General features: G+C 35.5%; 1 protein-coding gene across 2 annotated transcripts in view; it reads left to right on the top strand.

The window, feature by feature from the left end:
• The window catches only part of Ubr3 (ubiquitin protein ligase E3 component n-recognin 3), a 193,049-nt gene that overhangs the window by 142,801 nt on the left and 30,359 nt on the right, over positions 1-19,889 (top strand). For both annotated transcript variants that reach the window (XM_070021309.1, XM_070021318.1), the window contains exons 30-31: positions 5,570-5,655; positions 13,439-13,544. In XM_070021309.1, coding sequence (XP_069877410.1) covers positions 5,570-5,655; positions 13,439-13,544 — 192 coding nt within the window. The remainder of the gene's footprint in view (positions 1-5,569; positions 5,656-13,438; positions 13,545-19,889) is intronic.

Genomic DNA, 19,889 nt, shown 5'->3' with positions numbered 1-19,889 from the left:
ATCCACTTTTTCTCTTCAGAATATAGTATGTCCTGTATTACTTGACACTTACAATTCAGTTAAAGGAGTAAATATTTATAAAACAGAGAATGATAATAATCTCAAACTTATTAACTCTTAAATATATAAGTGATGAGACCTGTTAGATTTGTTTGTGATTGGTATTGGTAATTTGAGTGAAATGTAGTCCTCTTTTTTCAGAGTTGAATTTCTCTAAGGTATAAAACTTTTTATTTGCTCTTCAGGGAGCTTAACATTTTTTATATTTAGAAAGAATATTTTGATAAAGCTTTTTTTTTTGGTAAGTGCTTGAGGGCTTATTTTTGAATGATATGTCTCATTCTTGAATTTATAAAATATTTATTGTAATAGATATTAAATTCTAATAAATAAAAATTTACAGGGCTGCTGGTACTCAGAAATTGCTGAAATATCTATTTTTAAAACTATTTCTTTTTGGGTGTGTTTGTTGGGCATTGAACCCAGAGTCTTGTGCATGGCGGGCAAGAGTTACAGCACTGAGCTATACATCTGAAGTCCTTGGAATGTCTTTGTTAATTTAAAAATTAATCAAAATCACTTTATGTAGATTTGATGTATTTCCAAAGTTTCCATTCTTTTTTTTTTTTATTGTGAAAATACTGTAGAGGGGTTACAATTACATGGGCAAGATAATGAGTACATTTCTTACCAAGCATTGTAGCCTCCTCCTTTGTTTTCCCTTCCCCTCCCTTCCCATCCCCCCCTCCACCCCGCACCAAAGTTGTAAAGTTCGTTTTCGACATAGCGACTTGTACATCTCATTGTTGCAATGGGTCTACCTGTATCCCTATTTAAACTACTTGTTTTTCCCCTTCCCCTCCACAAATTATACTGACATCAAATACAGTGAAAGCAGGGGTTATACTGTGGGGGAGGGACATACAAAGCAACAAAGAAATAACCTTATAAATGCATTAGAAACAATTGCATGAAAGAAAAAACCATTTGAATACATATCTTAGGGTTCATTTCCCTAACATCACCTTGACCTTTTCTGCTTGACTCAGACATATACTAGATATTGCAAATAAGGGAAACAATGGGGCCAAATGTTTACAAACAAGACCACGTTAAAGCTACCAGCACAACTATGTTTATTGCAGCACTATTTACTATAGCTAAAATATGGAACCAACCCAGATGCCCCTCAGTAGATGAATGGATCAAGAAAATGTGGTATATATACACAATGGAATTCTATGCCTCCATCAGAAAGAATGACATTGCCCCATTTGTTAGGAAATGGAAAGGCTTGAAAAAATTATATTAAGTGAAGTAAGCCAGGCCCAAACAAACATAGATCCCATAGTTTCCCTTATTTGCAATATCTTTTTTTTTTTTTGCTGGTCATGGGGCTTTAACTCTGGGCCTCAGTGGTCCCTCAGCTCTTCAGCTCAAGGCTAGTGTTCTACCACTTGAAACACTGTACTACTTCCGGTTTTCTGAGCGGTTTATTGGAGATAAGAATCTCATGGACTTTCCTGCCTGGGCTGGGTTGAATTGCCATCCTCAGATCTCAGCCTCCTGAGTAGCTAGGATTACAGGAATGAGCCACTGGTGCCTAGCTTTCCATTATTTTTTTAAAGTAGAAGTTATTCAAATAGATTATGAAAAGTTGATTATAGGAACTTTTCATTGCTATAATAATAATTTATTATTTTACTTTTAAAATAATAAATGACATGAAATTCAGTAATTTATTTTTTCAAAGATGTTTGAATTCAGTTATTAATGGTCAAGAAATATTGTTGAGTGTTGGTGGCTCCCACCTACAGTCCTTGCTACTCAAGCCCATCAAATCTCTATTTGAAACCAGCCAGGGCAGAAAAGTCTGTTAGACTGCCTCTATAAAATAACCAGGAAAAAGCAAGTCGTAAGGTGTGGCTCACATAGTAAAGTATCAGCCAAGCAAGCAGGGCCAGCAAGTGCAAGACCCTGAGTTCAAACCTCAGTACTGGAACCAAACAAAACAACAAAAATACCCTCTGCCACCCCAAAAGAAATACTGGTGAGTAGCACTGGGCATGTATATTATGAGAAAATGGAAATGGAAAAAAATGAAAATGGACAGACATCTTTAAATCACAAGTAGTTTAAACACTCAATAGATGAATCTAACTTCTAAACTTTGTAACCTAATTATAATCAGGATGAAAGGAATACTTGTTAAAATACCAAATATGCTTTTTTTTTTTTTAAGTTGGGATTTTGCTATACTGTCCAGTTCTGGTCTCAAATGCATGAGTTTAAGTAGTCCTTTCACCTCATCCCCTTGATTAGGTTTTACACGTGGGAGTTATGTCCATGTGTAAATTATGAATCCTTAAAATTTTTTTTTCTTTCCTAAAACAGCTCTCCAACAACCTCCTCTCCCATTTTGTCATGGTTTTAAGGTATCTTAGGGCCAGCAAAAGAAAGATAAATGATAAAAAAAATAAAGAGAATCCTAGAATTGGTTATATTCCAAAATAAAATTTCAGTTTCATTAATTTTAAAAAAGCACATTGCTATAACTACTGTTGAGATTTAGTAGCTATATAATGACATAGTCATTGTTCTATAGGAATTTGAAATTTTGCTGGAGAGCCAAAATTAATAAATATTCTGTATAAATCCATAAAATATATTTTTCAAAGGTTATGTAATGTGCTATAGAACTTCAAATGTCATCAAAAGGGAAGATAAGCAAACATAATATATAAAATGTGTAAAATGCTTCTTTCCTGTCATGGGAAGGCTACTTAGAAGAGGTATGATGTGAGCTGTGTGTTTTATGCTTTGGGCTGTGCTTTGGGTAAAGCTCCCCCCCCCCCCCCCCCCCGCACCCTGAGAAATTGGGTAGATTGTTCAGGAAGTGCTAGGTTTAGGCCATTAATCTAGATTTATTCCTTAGAGACTTTACCCTTTCTACTATACCAATATGACTTTGGATAAGTGTATGCACACACATTTGTTTTCCACATTACAGGTTTAAAAGAAGTTTAGAAAGAGGGCAGACATTGGTTATGCAAACAGAAACTAGAATAAACATAGAATGTTTTTATGTATTTACATCTATCTCTAGGTGCCCAACTACGAGAAACTTTCAGCCATCTTTGTATTATTCTTTTAAATGTAGAGATTTTTGTTTGTTCCAAAGTAATTTAAATCTACTGAGGTTAAGAAATACACAAAATGGGCTGTAATTTTTTTTCTAGAACAGAAAGCACTTTTTGCATCATATCTTTATTTTTGCTTTATCCATTCAGGAAGGCAGAAGCAGAGTATTATGATTTTTTTCAGTAGTGGGGTTGGGTGATAGACTGAGGGTCACTTGGCCCATTTGTATTTTTTACTATACAAGTCTTACAGGGCTAATTACTATATAAACAAAGCAAAGAAAATGAGCTTCTGATACTGATTTTTTAAACCCTAGTAGTAGTACATGGTAATGCATTAGTTACTTTTAGCTCTTTGGTGAAGAAATTTTGCACAAGAAATTTTCCAACCATAATCTAAAATAAAGCAGAAGTAATAGTTTTATTTCAAGTATCCTTTAAAATGAAATTCCTAGTAATATGTGTGTCATCCTTATGTTTGGTGATTGAATTGTTCTTATATTTTGTTAAAAATTCTTGCAAATAAGGGGAAGTAAAAGTTGACATTGTAGTTCTGACATTCATTTGTACAAATTGTTCATGTTTTTGGTTAGCACTTTTAAAAGTACTATCTAGGAAATCTTAGTTTTCATAAAAGAGAATATAGCCATTAATTTTTTTCTACAGATTAGGCAACAGAAGATTTGTGAAAACAAAATGTATTGATCTCATTAATATTCCCTTGATGAAGGAACACATGCTGGTCTCTGCTCGCTTTCTGTCCACTAATATGAAATCCTTGTCCCTGCTTCCTTGCTGGTAGGTTTTTAGAAGTTCAGTGAGCAATGTAAATGGCCTGAAGGGTGGAAAATTCCCTTGTCACACAGATGCCCTTATCAGAAGCAAGCAGATGGAGCTCTAAGCAGGAACATTATCAGTGTTAAATTGCTTTTACTCCCCCTGAGAAGAAAAGATTAAAGTATTTCCTTAGAAATAGGTAGCAAATGTACAGACTTAGGAATATTAATATTTTCAGAAGTAAATATGAAAATATTTCAGGAATGCTTAATTTTCAAAACATCCAAAACTAGTTTAAAATATGTTTTAAATAAATATGATAGTCTCAAATTTCCTTATAAAGAATACTCTTGAAACTACTTTTTTTGGTTTTGTCAGAGAATTTATGCTATTACTGTTGTTTATTAGCATACATCAGCTATACAAGCACAGATTTCATTGTAACATTGCCTAGCATGTATACAGTCACTCTAATCAAACCTCTTGCCCCATCATTCTCCCTTATATGCCTTTGTTTTTTGTTAAAAAGGGGCAGATATCTATCTCAATGTCTATCTCATAACTAGTAACAAATGTGTATATTGGGCATAAACTAGTTAATTCAGTTTCAGTTGTTAAAAATAATGATATTTTAGTTGATGAAGATGACAGTTTAAATTGTAACAGAATTTTTTATTTGGCACAATAGTTCTTTTACTGTTTTCTTATTAGTTTACCTTTTGAAATGTTAATTATTACCATCCTGTAAGTCAATGATTGCAACTTCATACAATCTTAAAATTTCAATCTTTATGAATACTACTGTTTAGCAACTATATTTACATAGTATATTTTAATAAGACTGTAATTGCAGATGTCCATAAAAGAGATTATTAATAATGTATTGTTCATGTCACTTTGATGTTAGTGGTTTTCTTTCTTTTCCTTTTTTTTTTTGCCAGTCCTAGGGCTTGAACTCTGGGCTTGAGTTTAGTCCTTAAGCTTCTTTTGCTCTAGGTGAGTGTTCTACCACTTGAGCCACAACACTACTTCGGGTTTTGTTGGAGTAGTTTATTGGAGATAAGGGTCTCACAGAATTTCCTGCCCAGGCTGGCTTTGAACCACAATCCTCAGATCTTATTTACCCTTCTGAGTAGTTCGGATTATAGGCATGAGCAGCCAGCCAGTGCCCGGCAGTGGTTTTCTTTCTTAATATTGATTTACAGTTACTACCTGAGCTCCAATGAATGGTAACCATTTCTCTGATAGAAAAAATGATACATCTTTGTGTTTTTATGGCAGTATCTACCAAATCAGTGGCTGACAGTTGAAGTACGTATTCTTTCATCAGATTTATGTGCAGGTTGATGAACTATTCTGCATTTAAAAAAAATAACATAAGGCCTAGTGTTTTGTATCTGCCAACAGTTGGGACTTTGCTACAATTGCATGGTAATATGAACAAATTTTTTCAGGTATAAATATGAGTAAGGCTGGAAAATTATTCCTCTTATTTCTAAATATCAGGTAAAATAAGATGATTATTGTTACTACATAAACTGCTTTTGAAAATAATGTTTTTTTATTTAGATTGGTTTAGATATGTTAATAAAGCAATTTAAAAAGTATTTCTTTAGTCTAACAATAGATATGTTGTAATGTTTTACCTGCAGAACTAATTTGGAACTGGAATTGATTCATCGAGGAGGCAATCTATGTTCAGGTGGTGCAAGCACAGCTGGCAAAAGGTCTTGTTTGAGTAAGTATTAAATAGTGCTAAATTTTAGAAAATTTTTATTTATCTCATTTTGGAAGCATATATAGTCAAAATGGTCTTTCAGTTATTTTCAACTTTTGTTACATAAAGTTTTCATAGCAACATATATTTTAAATGGCTGCTCTTATATTTAGAAAAAATGTGATTATTCAGCTTTTTTGATACAACAGTGTATTTTGAGGTATAAAAATTTATCAGTTTTTTAAAAAGGATATTTACATTGAGTTGATTTAAGGAAAATTTTTTTATAAAGGTCATTAATATTGCCTACAAATGTCTACTGCATTGATGCTATTAATAAAGATTGTGTTGTGCTTTGATAAGTCTAATTGAAATTCATTAAAATTGTAGGTATTTTTTACATATACTTTATATTATAAAATAAGCATGTTTCTCTAAAACTGTTTATAAAAATATAGTTTGGAGATTGTGATTTCTGTAGCAGTGAAAAGAAAATATTACCTAATTTACCTTAAAATACAAGTAGAACAATGGTTTTCAGTACATCTTTCAACAAATTTTATATATCACTGAGGTAAGTTACCATTGTTGAATCATGACTAAAAAACACATTCCTAAGTATAGATATGAGAAATTTTATGCAGCTAAAAATGAGTACCTTTACTTTGCATAGTATCATAGTAAGGTATTTTAATACCTTATAGTTTGAAAATTTATAAAATACTTTCACATAAATGATTTAATCTTTAAAATGAGCATGTGAAATAGGTGGAAAATGTCAGAAGTTGCTCTTGAATGTAACTCCTCTGACTCAAATTCAGTTATATAAGATGTATACCTAGTCTTAAGTGTCCCAAAGGGACAGAACCTTTATGGCCATGAGCTTAGTTAAAGATATTTTACTACATACTGTTCCCTCAGAATAGTTCCATGAATCCTATAACTCCTTTTTTTTTTTTTTGTCGGTTGTGGGGCTTGAACTTTGTGCCTGAGCGCTGTCCCTCAGCTCTTCAGCTCAAGGCGAGCACTTGAGCCACAGCGCCAGTTCTGGTTTTCTGGTGGTTAATTGGCATTTCATGGACTTTCCTGCCTGGGCTGTCTTTGAACCATGATCCTCAGATCTCAGCCTCCTGAGTAGCTAGGATTACAGGCATGAGCCACCAGCACCTGGCTGAATCCTATTATTCTTTTAAGCCATTCCTTCAGACGTGTTCTCAAGTCCTTTGGGTGCAAGTTCTAGTTTATTTCTCACCACTTTGCTAACTGATTCCCTTTGGTTCTGCTGAGAGCCATTTTTGTGAACTTCTATTTATAGCACTGCTCTTGATTCCTGGATCAAAACTCTAAATTCCTTAACAGTCAGGCAATGTTAAGCATTTATTACCTTGATTTAGCAGATAATGTTGCTTCTAGATGATTAGTTTTAAGATAGAAGGTGTGCTATGCATGGATAACACACTCGGTGATTTGGAAATTTGGGTTCATATCTATCTAACAGAATCAGTGAGACCTTTGGTAGACATGATATTTCAATAAGACTTCGAAAGACAGGTGAGAGAATTTAAAATTGCCAATTGATATGTACTCAGACAGATGTTATTAGCTTGGTTAGTAACAGATGTAGGTCCAAGCTAATATAAAAAACTTTTTATTAAGAAATACTTTACTAAGCTTATTTTGTTTATTCAAGTGATAGGTTCTGGTGAAGTTAGACGTTTTTACGAGTTCTTTGCTATTCTTAATATATTTCTCAAGTAGGAGACCATTGGGTGTAATAACCACTGGGTGTTATTAATATTGGAGCATAATATGAAAATATTTATTTATGTTGGTCATAGGCGTGAACTCTGGGCCTGGGCACTGACCCTCAGCAATTCAGCTCAAGGTTAGTGCTCTACCACTTGAGCCACAGTGCCACTTCTGGTTTTCTATTGGCTAATTGGTCATGGACTTTGGCTGGCTTTGAACCATGATCCTCAGATCTCAGCCTCCTGAATAGCTAGGATTACAGGTGTGAGACCCTAGTGCCTGGCTGAAAATATTTATTTTTAAATAAAGCATCTTTTCATATCTTCAAGTCTGAGATTTTCTACTTACTGTTATTTAATAACTCAAAATATGCCTCTCAGATAAACACTATGATGTTGATGATTATTGTTTTTGTGCTGGTGCTGGGGCTTGAACTCATAGCCTGGTGTTGTCCCTGAGTATTTTTTGCTTAAGTCTAGAACTCTACTACTTGAGCCACAGCAGCTCCACTTCTAGCTTTTTAGTAGTTAATTGGAGATAAGAGTCTCATAGGGGCGCCGGTGGCTCACGCCTGTAATCCTAGCTACTCTGAAGATCGCAGTTCAAAGCCAGCCCGGGCAAGAAAGTCCGTGAAACTCTTATCTCCAATAAACCACCAGAAAACTGGAAGTGCTCTGTAGCTCAAGTGGTAGAGCACTAGCCTTGAGCTGAAGAGCTGAGGGACAGCACTCAGGCCCAGAGTTCAAGCCCCACAACCGACCAAAAAACAAAAAAAAAAAGAGTCTCATAGATTTTCCTGCCTGGGCTAGCTTTGAACACTTGCTCCTCAGAGCTCAACCTCCTGAGTCATTATGATTACAGGCATGAACCACCAGCACCTGGCTTAAAGTATGAACTTTTTTTGGGACTGGGGGGGGGGTCAGTCATGAGACCTTAACTCTGGGCCTGGGCACTGTCCCTCAGCTCTTCAGCTCAAAGCTAGCACTCTACCACTTGAACCATAGCACCACTTCCGAATTTTCTGCTTATGTGGTGCTGAGGAATTGAACCCAGGGCCTCATGCATGCAAGGTAAGTACTGTACCACTGAGTCACCTTCCCAGCCCAAGAATGAACTTTTGATAAATATAGAACAATAGAAAAATTATTTTGGTATTGATCTCTCCTTTGATAAGGTTGCAAAAGATGTTATTGAATAAATGATGAATTTTCCAAGAATCACCATTAAGTAGTCTGGCCTGTAACAGCTAGCACTAAAATGATGAATTCTTTGCATAGATTAAATCATGAATTTTGTTTTTTGTTTTTCATTGTTGTTACTACATGAAAGGAAAATTTGGTCATCAAATTACTATGATTTACTGATGCCAATATTAATATCTGTGAAAATTGAAGGAATCAGGAAACAATGGCCTTATTTGCTGGAAGTTGGATGCATAGCAAGCCGGAGAGAACACAGCATTAGAAACAGGAAAATACTAAAGACAGCCAGAAAGAACAGTGGTTTGGTGTTGGAAGATCTGGTCTCTATATCTATTTGTTGGACTTTAGGAAAGTCATCTTTTTTACCTTATTGGAGAAGTAGACATAATGATACCTATTTTGACCATCTTTTATATTCATCATATTTTATGTAAAGCTTAAATAGTATTAGATTATGGGGAATAAAGATTGTTAATTTATTTATTTTTGTCAGTCATGGGGCCTGAGCTCTGGGCCTCGGCACTATCCCTCAGCTCTTCAGCTCAAGGCTAGCACTCTACCACTTGAGCCATAGCACCATTTCTGGCTTTTTCTGCTTATGTGGTGCTGAGGAATTGAACCCAAGGCCTCATGCATGCAAGGCAAGCACTCTACCACTGAATCACCTTCCATGCTTGTTATATATAATATGTTAATAGATAATAATTATTAACCTTGTTCATTAACCCTTTAAAATTCTACCATAACTGCCAATTTATACTCCTGCCCTTTCTTGTCTGGTGTGATTAGGAACAGGACAGGGAAAGGTGAGTTAGCTCTTGTTATCAACTGTTTATCTGTCTGTCTCTCTCTTTTTCTTTTAAATTACAGATAATACTAAGAATAGATAATTGTGATTAGGGACACATGACCAGTTCAGGACTTCCTAGCTTCTACCAGACAGTGGTACTTCTTGTATCTATAAGTTAACTTATATCTATAAGTTATATCTATAAGTTAACTTAATAATGTCATTTCCAACTCTTTTTATGAATTAAATCAAATTTAGCAATTTTAAAATGTTACCCTAAAAAAGGAGCTAATTACTTATTTTGCTTTTGTCTTTATAATATTAATAGTTTTCTTGATGTAATTACGTTTTAGTTTTTTGGCCTTGATATAAGCTCTTTCCTTCTGTATGTCTAAGGTATTAGGGATTTTGTATAAGTGTAAAAAAAGTTTTAATAGTTACCTGGTTTTCTATTGAAGTTATTTGCATTTCAGTATTCTTTTCTTGTTTTTTAGTATTGTTTTAAAAAGGTAGACTATACATATCAGTTGTGATATTATTTAGTTCTAGTTTAAGTAAATATTGAAGTCTCTTGTGATAAAGTTTAGCTTTTAGGATATGACCCAGGGTTATAAATGTCAATTTTCGTAGGATTGGGAAGGGTTATGTTTGTGTGGTTTGTTAAGAAAATAAAATTTGTGCTTTCAATCATAAAGATCCTAAGAAAAAGTTGGGTCCTAAGAAAAAGTTGGGAGAAATAACTAGGAAGTAGCAAATGATCCTATTTTCTCATTTATACCTTTTTATATGTTGAATTCTTAATGATACAGGTTAAGAAAATAGAATAATTAGCATTATTTCTGTGATGACTGTCCTGGTTTCAATGTAAAATAGGTTAATGTAATGGGAACTTCCAAGCTTTTTTTTCTTTTTTAAAAATATTTTTTTTATTATAAAGATACTGTACAAAGGGGTTACAGTTATATGAGTACGGTAATGAGTGAGTACATTTCCTATCAAGCATTGTTACTTCCTCCTTTGTTTTTCCCCTACCATCCCTCCAAGCTTTTGGTTAATCAGGAAGAATATGATAATTGTTTTATTCTTGAAAATGATATTATAAAGATCTTTTTGATCCAGTTAGCATTAAAAAAGGATGCAAAACTTCCCTATCTTGCAACAAGAGATAATGTTTTTCTACTGGAGGAGATTAGCCTTTTAAAGACTTTCACGTTTTAGTATTTAAAGCCTTTTTTTGAGGTGATAAACTTTGTACTTAGTAAATAAAGTTTCTTATGTGTGATTGAACTGAAATAAAATAATCATTACTATTTTGTCTCTCATGTAGCCCCTTTGCTAAAACTTGCCTTGTTCTCCATATAATCTATGGAACTTGGTTACTGTGTAGAAGAAATGGAAAGTTGATTAATATGCATATTTAAAAAATGAGAAAGGGGGGGTGGCGGAGAGGATTGGGTGGGGGGGTGGGGGGAGGTGGAAAGGGATGGGAAGGGGAGACAAAGGAGAAGGCTACAATGCTTGATAAGAAATGTACTCATTATCTTGCCCATGTAATTGTAACCCCTCTGTACAGTATTTTCACAATAAAAAATAAAAATAAAAATAAATGAGAAAGAGCCAGATGCTGGTAGCTCATACTTGTATTTCTAACTACTCAGGAGGTTGATATACAGAGTATCTTGGTTACCAGCCAGCCTAGGCAGAAAAGTCTGTAAGACTCTATCTTCAAAATAACTAGCCAAAAGCTAGTTAGAGATATGGCTCAATTGGTAAAGCACCAGTCAAACAATTGATATCAGATATCAAATCCTGGAACAGGCAAAAAGAAGAAAGAAAGAAGACTGGGGAAGAGAGAGAGGGAGGGAAGGTAGAGGTAGAAATAATATCTACCTATTACTCAATTGAGATAATGCAAAGTGGCTATTAACATAGCCTTTGGCATGTAGTAAGTAACCAAGTGTTAGTCATTTAAAAAGCTGAAAAAATTTAGCATAGGATTTAGGTTCTACAGTTACTCATAAATAAGAGGTAAAATAGGAGAGATCAGATTTTAAAATGTGGGGCTGGAGGTGTGACTTGGTAAAGCACCAGCCAATGAGCTAAGTGTCAGGTACCAAGTTTGAGACCCAGTCTCACAACAACAGAGCAGGTTTAAAAATATTTTTTTTTTCCTGTGGTACCCCTTAGAAAGAATGGTCTTTCCTGCCCTGAGAGGGAATAGAACTCTGGGCCTCATTCTTACTTGTAGAAATACTCTACTACTGGAGCTGTTCCTAAGGTCCTTTTGCATTTTAGTTTGATTTTTAGAAATCTCTCCCCTACCATTGCCTTCCAGGTAACTGAAATGTTAGATGTGTACCATATACTGGCTTGTTTTGGAGATAGGGTATCCCCAACCTTTGCCTAAACCTTGATTCTGCCATCTGTGCCTCCTGAGTAACTGGGATTACCTACCTGGCCCTTTGCTCATATTCTGGCTTTTTGTTAAGACAGTGGTTTCCCCAAATTACTGTATTTACCTCCCCAAGAGCTATATTGATGGATCAAGTCATTTGCTCAGTGAAATAAAATTTGGTTTAGTTTTTTTTTTTTGGGGGGGGTCTAGTTGTGGGGCCTAAACTTTGGGCCTAGGCACTGTCCCTCAGCTCTTAAGCACTTCTGGCTTTTTTCTTTTTGCTTATGTGGTGCTGAGGAATCGAACCCAGGGCCTCAGGCATGTAAGGCAAGCACTCAACCACTGAGCCACCTTCCCAGCCCCTGGTTTAGCTTTGATTGAGAGTGAAAGTGGTAACAATAGGTTGGTGTCATTGAACCAACTTTTTTTTTCTGGTTTAAAGATTTTTACTTCACCTATATATCAAGAAGTACTGTCTGATTTTGTAGAACTTGACTTTTTTTTTTTTGTCGGTTGTAGGACCTGAACTATGGGCCTGGGCGCTGTCCCTCAGCTCTTCAGCTCAGGGTTAGCACTCTACTACTTGAGCCACAGCGCCACTTTCGGCTTTTTCTGCTTATGTGCTACTGAGGAATTGAACCCAGGGCCTCATGCATGCAAGGCAAGCACTCTGCCACTGAGGCATCTTCCCAGCCCAGAACTTGACTTTTGATTTGCAATTATCTTTGAGTTTTTGTGACAGAGTGTTTTAACCTAATCCTTGTTATCTATAGCAAAAAATTATATATAGTACAAAAAAAACCTAGGGGTTTTCTCCTGAATAGTTTGAAATTTTTATACAAAGTATTTTTCTTCTAAATGTCACAAGATAAGTTTTGTCGAAAGCTAAGGCTGATGGATTATCATTCTAATTTAGATAGAAGAAATTAAGATAGCTGGAATAGTTCTTCTAAATAATACAATTCAGTTATTGCTTTTCATGTTGAATCAAAAGATGAATTTACTAGTTCGCCTCAAAAGATTTAGTGGAAGACTGGGAAGGTGGCTCAGTGGTAGAGCGCTTGCCTTACATGCGTGAGGCCCTGGGTTCGATTCCTCAGCACCACATAAGCAAAAAGAAAAAAGCTGGAAGTGGCGCTGTGGCTCAAGTGGTAGAGTGCTAGCCTTGAATTGAAGAGCTGAGAGACAGCGCCCAGGCCCAGAGTTCAGGCCCCACGACCGGACACACACACACACACACACACACACACACAAAGATTTAGTGGAAATATTAGGAAATGAAGAACTTCACCTAAGAGTCAACACATAAGGATGTTACTGTGTATGTGATTCAGTGTAAGGAGTTGAACATACAGTAGTCTATTTCAGTTGGGAGCTAACCACAGAGTGAGAAATACAAATTGGCATAGCTGCATCAGAAGTGAAGAAAAAATAGTTTTGTGGCTTGAGATGAAAAAAAAAAACCAAGCAATTCTTAGGTGAAGGTTGAAATAACAACAGTTGAGATTCCAGTAGAAATTGTTTAGGCGTATATTTCAGAGTTTACTTTAAAAGAATTGAATTGAATTACAGCATCAAGGTTGGAATATTTCCTTCTAGAACTTTTGAAAGAATTTTATTCTAGAAATACGTGAACTTTCTAATTAAGCTTTTCTTCCATTTATTCAGATCAGCTGTTCCATGTATTAGCTTTGCATATGCGTCTATATACTATTGACTCTGAGTATAATCCCTGGAAAAAGCTCACCCAGTTGGTAGAAGATATGAATTCACAGTAAGTATTACTTGAACATTAAAATGAGCTGAAAATCCTTCTTGAAAAAAAGTTGTTAAATATAAACCGGTATTGAAATGTCTACATGAATATATTTCCTGATGAATCATGTAAATGTCTAATAAAATTGAAACTGTTTACTATAATACTCTGAAAATAATTACTAGGTAAGAAAATCTTTTAAGGAATCTTGTTGGTTTATATGTAGATGACGTTACAATTCATAATGTCTGAGTCACTTTTATGTAGGAATTGACTAATGGGTTCTTGTAGCCTTAATCTGACTCCTGCTTTACAAAGTTTCCCATTAGTTTCTTATCTTCTAATGATTTTAGAATCATCTTTGATGATTCTTGTGTAAGTCCATCATTTCATTAGAGAGGACAAAATAAAAAAAAATAAAATCATACTGCTAGCCTGCTGGTAGCTCACACCTAGGAGGCTGAGGATTGTGGTTTGAAGCCAGCTTGGATAGGAAAGTCCATGAGACTCTTACCTCCAATTAACTACCAAAAAAGCCCTCAAGTGATAAGAGTTACTAGCCTTGAACAAAAAAGCTCAGGGACAGTGCCCAAGTCCTGAGGTTAAGTCCCAGGATTGCTTCCCCCCTCAAAAAAATCTTCTAATTTATTAATTTACTACTACTAATAAGATTTACTAATCTTATATCAGCTATTTTTGATCCCAAATATGACAAAACGAATGCTTGATTATTTTCCAATTTATAAAGTTTTAAAGTAATGAGTAAATGCCTTAGTAACTTCCAGTAATGACCAATAAGTCGTCATTGTTTATTTTATAATCTCTTAGATTTTTTAATATATGTGATATATATTCACTTCATTTCACTCTCTCCTTTTTTCAATGAAAATTGCTCTTTTTATTTTTATTTTTTTACAATTACATGGGCAAGATGATGAGTACATTTCTTATCAAATATTGTAGCCTCCTCCTTTGTTTTCCCCTCCCATCCTCCCCCCTCTTTTTTATGTTAGTGAGAACCTTTCTGGGTTGGCTGTTATACTTTCCATGTGAGCTTAGTAATTTTTTATAATATTCTTGCTTTCTGATATATGTTCATTTTGAACACATTTTACTATACACTTTGAATCAGCCATTTGTCCATGTAGATAACTTTTAAATGCCAAATGATATATAGTGACCACAGTGTAGGTAGTAAGGGCATATATATATAGCTTACGTGATTGTTACTGCTTATGGGCCATTTCACTGGCAGAATTAAGACTTTAAGTATTTTGCCATTTGCATATTTTTAATCTTGAAAATCATTACTTCTAACATTAACTTTAATGGTAATATTACTAATTAGAAGTTCTTTTTGTTCTTAGAATATATATCGCTAGAAACATATAGTGAAATAATGTATTTCGTATAACTTGAAATAAGTTATGTTTATATCATGTTTGGTTTATACTTAAGCCAATTTATTTCAATTCTTTTTCATCCCTCTGTTTAAAGATTGACTATTTTTTTATTATAGAAAACATACTTTTTCAAAGTAAAAAGTATATACTACAATAAATTCAGACATTTCTCTCATTTCTATCCATTTGTAGTTTTAGTGAGGTTTCTAATTTGTGTCTATTTTGAAAACTTGAGATATTGGCTTTTTCCCTCAAATTTTAAGACATTATGTCTTAGCTCTTTGTGTTGTATATAGCAGATATATTTCCCCAAATTAGCAAGTATCTTTTTAATTTGTTTTTTATAATTTTTCCTTTTGTTAACCTTGGACTTTGACTCATAGAGGCTTCCCTCTACTCCCTAGCTTAACTGATTTATCCATGTATATTTCTACTATTTCTATAGTTTTAATTTTTACATGGAGGTTTCTAATCTGTATGGAATTTATCATGGCTTTATTTTATGTTTCCATATAGTTATCAAACATCTTTTCTTGTAATAGTAAAATACCAAAATTAAAAATTTAAAAAAAGTTACCAAAAAAGGTGAAGGGGCTGGGAAGGTGGCTCAGTGGTAGAGTGCTTGCCTTGTATGCATGAGGCCCTGGGTTCAATACCTCAGCACCACATAAGCAAAAAGAAAAAAGCCAGAAGTGGCGCTGTGGCTCAACTAGTAGAGCACTAGCCTTGAGCTGAAGAGCTGAGGGACAGTGCTGGACCCCCCCCCCCCCCAAAAAAAAAAAAGAAAAAGTGAAGATGTTTTTTGTTTACCAATGTGGATAGATTACCAAAATACAATGTTAAAAGAAAATAATCTGAGCCTGGCGCTGGTGGCTCATGCCTATAATCCTAGCTACTTAGGAAATGGAGATATGAGAATTGTGGTTCAAAACCAGCTGGGGCAAAAAAGTCTGTGTGAGACTCTTAATGACTCAGAAAACTGGAAGTGGTGCTGTGGCTCAAAGTGGTAGACTACTAGCCTTGAACAAAAGAGCTCAGGAATAGCTCCCAGACCCTGAGTACAAGCCCCACAGCCAACCAAAAGAAAAATCTGGGAGAAGAAAATGTATAGATTATGTCACCATTTGTACTAAAGATTTAGGGAAGGAGAAAATTATTTGCTTGCTTAAAAGAAAAAGAAAAAAATCATACCTATACCTATCTGGATATTGGATTCATAGTACAGATGACCCTAAGGGGATCAGCAGTAGGGGGAACATAGTCTATAATAAACAGTGATACTACTTGAATATTTATATGGAAAAATGAATATTGAACAGTGCCTCGTAGGCTCTATTCAAACTTTTCCAGTTGTTTGAATAAGGTAGATAAGATTGTGGTTGCAACTAGTTGTTATGTCTTTTTTTCTTTAATTTGAAATTGGTTTTGATTTTTTTTTCTTTGTATTTCTTGACACTATTTTTTTTTTTTTAGAGTTTAGATTAGTTAAAGAATAGAGCTGGTGCCGGGTGATCGTGGCTCATGCCTGTAATTCTAGCTACTCAGGAGGCTGAGATCTGAGGATCGCAGTTCAAAGCCAGACCAGGCAGGAAAGTCTGTGAGACTCTTATCTCCGATAACCACCAGAAAACCAGAAGTGGTGCTGTGGCTCAAGTGGTAGAACGCTAGCCTTGAGCTGAAGAGCTCAGGGACAGTGCCCAGGCCCAGAGTTCAAGCCCCACCACCAACCAAAAAAAAAAAAAAATAGAGAGAGCTGGTATTTTTTTTTTTTATTGTAAAAATGCTGTACAGAGGGGTTACAATTACATGGACAAGATAATGAGTACATTTCTTTTTTTTTTTTAAATTGTGAGAATACCGTACGGAAGAGTTACAATTACATGGGCAAGATAACGAGTACATTTCTTATCAAGCATTGTTGCCCCCTCTTTGTTTCCCCTTCCCATCTCTTCCCATCTCTCCCCTCCCCCCGCCCAATCCTCCCCCCACCCCCCACCAAAATGGTAAAGTTTGTTTTTCGACATAACCACTTGTACATCTCATTATTGCAATGAGTCCACCCGTATCCCTAGTTAAACGATTTGTTTTTTTCCTTTCCCCTCCACAAATTATACCAACATCAAATACAGTGAAAGCATGGGTTATACCGTGGGGGAGGGACATAGAAAGCAACAAAGAAATCATCTTATAAATATGTTAGAAACAATCACCTGAAAGAAAAGACATTTGAATCCTTATCTTGGGGTTCATTTCACCTAACATCAACTTATCTGACCTTTTCTGCTTGTCTCAGACATATACTAGTTATTGCAAATAAGGGAAACTATGGGACCTATGTTTCTTTGGGCCTGGCTTACTTTACTTAATATAATTTTTTCCAAGTCTTTCCATTTCCTAACAAATGGGGCAATGTATTCTTTCTGATGTAGGCATAGAATTCCATTGTGTATATATACCACATTTTCTTGATCCATTCATCTACTGAGGGGCATCTGGGTTGGTTCCATATCTTAGCTATGGTAAATAATGCTGCAATAAACATAGTTGTGCTGCTAGCTTTAGTATGGTCTTGTTTGTGATCATTTGGGTAAATGCCCAAAAGTGGGATTGCTGGGTCATAGGGGAGCTCTACATGGAGTGTTTTGAGGAACCTCCATACTACTTTCCAAAGTGGTTGAACAAGTTTACACTCCCACCATCAATGCAGTAAAGTTCCCTTCTGTCCACATCCCCTCCAGCATCGAGCTGGTATTTTTTTTTACTTTTTTTTTTTTTTTTTTTTGGTGCCAGTCCTGGTCTTGAACTCAGGGCCTGGGTACTGTCCCTGAGGTGTTTGTTTGTTTGTTTGTTTTAAGCTCATGACTAATGTTCTACCAGTTAAGCCCCAGCTCTACATTCAGCTTTTTAAGTGATTTATTGGAAATAAGAGTCACACAGACTTTCCTGCTGAGGCTGGCTTTGATTTTCAGATCTCAGCCTCCTGAGAAGCTAGGATTACAGGTGTGAGCTCTAGTTGTGTGCCTGGCTTCTGATTTTATTTTGTTGAATAGGTTTTCTATTCCTTTAGCTTGTATTTCTTCTCCTTCCGGTATACCCATGATTTGTAGGTCTTTTGTTTTGATGGCCTCTGAGAGGTCTTTTACATGCCAAGTTATATTTCTTAATATTTTTTCTTAGTCTAATTTGATCTAATTTCTCTATTTTTGATCCCTACTATACTTTTAATTTGTTCCATTCAGGTAGTAAGGCTTCCACTTTAGGTTTTTCTTTTTTCTTTTTTCTTTTGGTTGTTGTTTTGTTTTGTTTTAATTGGGCTTATTGAGCTTTCATTACCAGGATTCCAGTTTGACTTTTTCCAGGATTTCTAAATCTTACTTGAATTTTTTTTTCAGATTCTACATTGACTGCCTTATTTCAATCAATTTTGAAATTTGAATTCTTTCAGCTGTTTCTGTGTATTCTCTGTGAATTCACTCAGATGCTTATACATATCCTGTTTAATTTTGTTGATCATTCTTATCATTGTTCTTTTAGTTCATGATTTGAAATTTCATCTACTTCAGTATTATATTTTGGAATTATTTACTTTTTTGAAGAGACCAGTTGCCATGTTTTTAAAAAATATTACTTGTATTTCTATGTTGTGATTTATTCATTTGGGGCCATCATTTGTTGGAAGTTTAATCATCTCTAGTCTTTCAGTTGAAACAATGTAGTCGCCAGGTGAAGTGATGTTTTGTCATCACTGGACTAGGGATATTGCTCAGTAGCTAAGCATTTTCCTAGTGCTAGGCCTGAATTTTTGTACTGTTCAGAGCTAAGTAAATTACCTGGAGTCTTTGTATGAATGTTGGTGTTCACAGTGGACTGCTTTCATTGCAAAGGCTTCTCTTCTTTGTGTGCTGAACATGTTTTTGGTGGCAGGGAGCTTTAGAGACTGGATGAACAGGTTATCTACTTGTTCCACTGGGCTCCTGGTTTATTTCCTCAGGGATAGCTAGCAGTCAAGCTTGAGGTGATCTACATGTGTGTCAGAGATTGGGAAGAACAAATAGAGTACTTATTTTGCATTATCTGGGTGAGAACTGAGGGACCTAGGTGCTCTTCCTGTTAGTCACAGTGCTCACAAACTCCATCTAACTGTTTATCTCTCTGTGGGAAGGAGGAGACAGAAGTTTTGTGACTCAGATGATCTTGACTTGGACCCTCAGCTCTGACTTTTCAGCAAATAAAAGCCAGGATACAGTTCTCATGGTGGACAAGACTCAGTGCTTTTAGGCCTAGCCTGACAATTCACCTTCCTGTGGGTACGGAGCAGTCTCTGTCATGTGATTTAGAAGTTCTGGGCCCAAGACTGATCTATCCAGCAGTCATCAAGCTCATCCAGGAGGCAGATCCTGATGCTGAATACTAAGCTTAGTTACAGGCTTAGAGGTTTGTTTCTACTTTATTTTCAGGAACTCATTCTTGACCAGTGAATGTGAGGCTTCCCACCACTGTGGTTTATAACACTGCTGGCACAGTTCTCCATATTTTGACCTTCTCAGGACTACATCTGAAACTCTCACTCTTTTCTCTTTTTTTCTTTTCTTTTTTCTAGGTCTGAGACTGGGACTCAAACTCTGTACCTGATGCTTTTGCTCAGTTAGTGTTGTACTAACGGAGTCACGCCTTTAACCCCTGAACCTCTTCCACTTGGCTAACACCTTTTATCTCCATATTAAACCCAGTCTGGGACAGCAAATCCAAAGACAATACATGATCATTTCTTGTATTGAAGCTCCCATAGTATCTCATTCTCAAACAATAGATCTTAAGATGGTGTCTTCTTATCGCCCTCTGAGATAAGGGGAATGACTCTGTCCTTACTTGTCCTATCTTTCTGCAATGGAAACAAATCCTCTACACTGTTTTTAAGGCTTGTGGGAGGGGTTTATATTGCAGATAGAACTGGCACTGT

The sequence above is a fragment of the Dipodomys merriami genome, unplaced genomic scaffold (assembly GCF_024711535.1).
Source record: "Dipodomys merriami isolate MVZ:Mamm:240054 unplaced genomic scaffold, mDipMer1.0.p SCAF_1, whole genome shotgun sequence".
Classification (NCBI taxonomy): domain Eukaryota; kingdom Metazoa; phylum Chordata; class Mammalia; order Rodentia; family Heteromyidae; genus Dipodomys; species Dipodomys merriami.
This window is presented reverse-complemented; position numbering and strand designations above follow the sequence as displayed.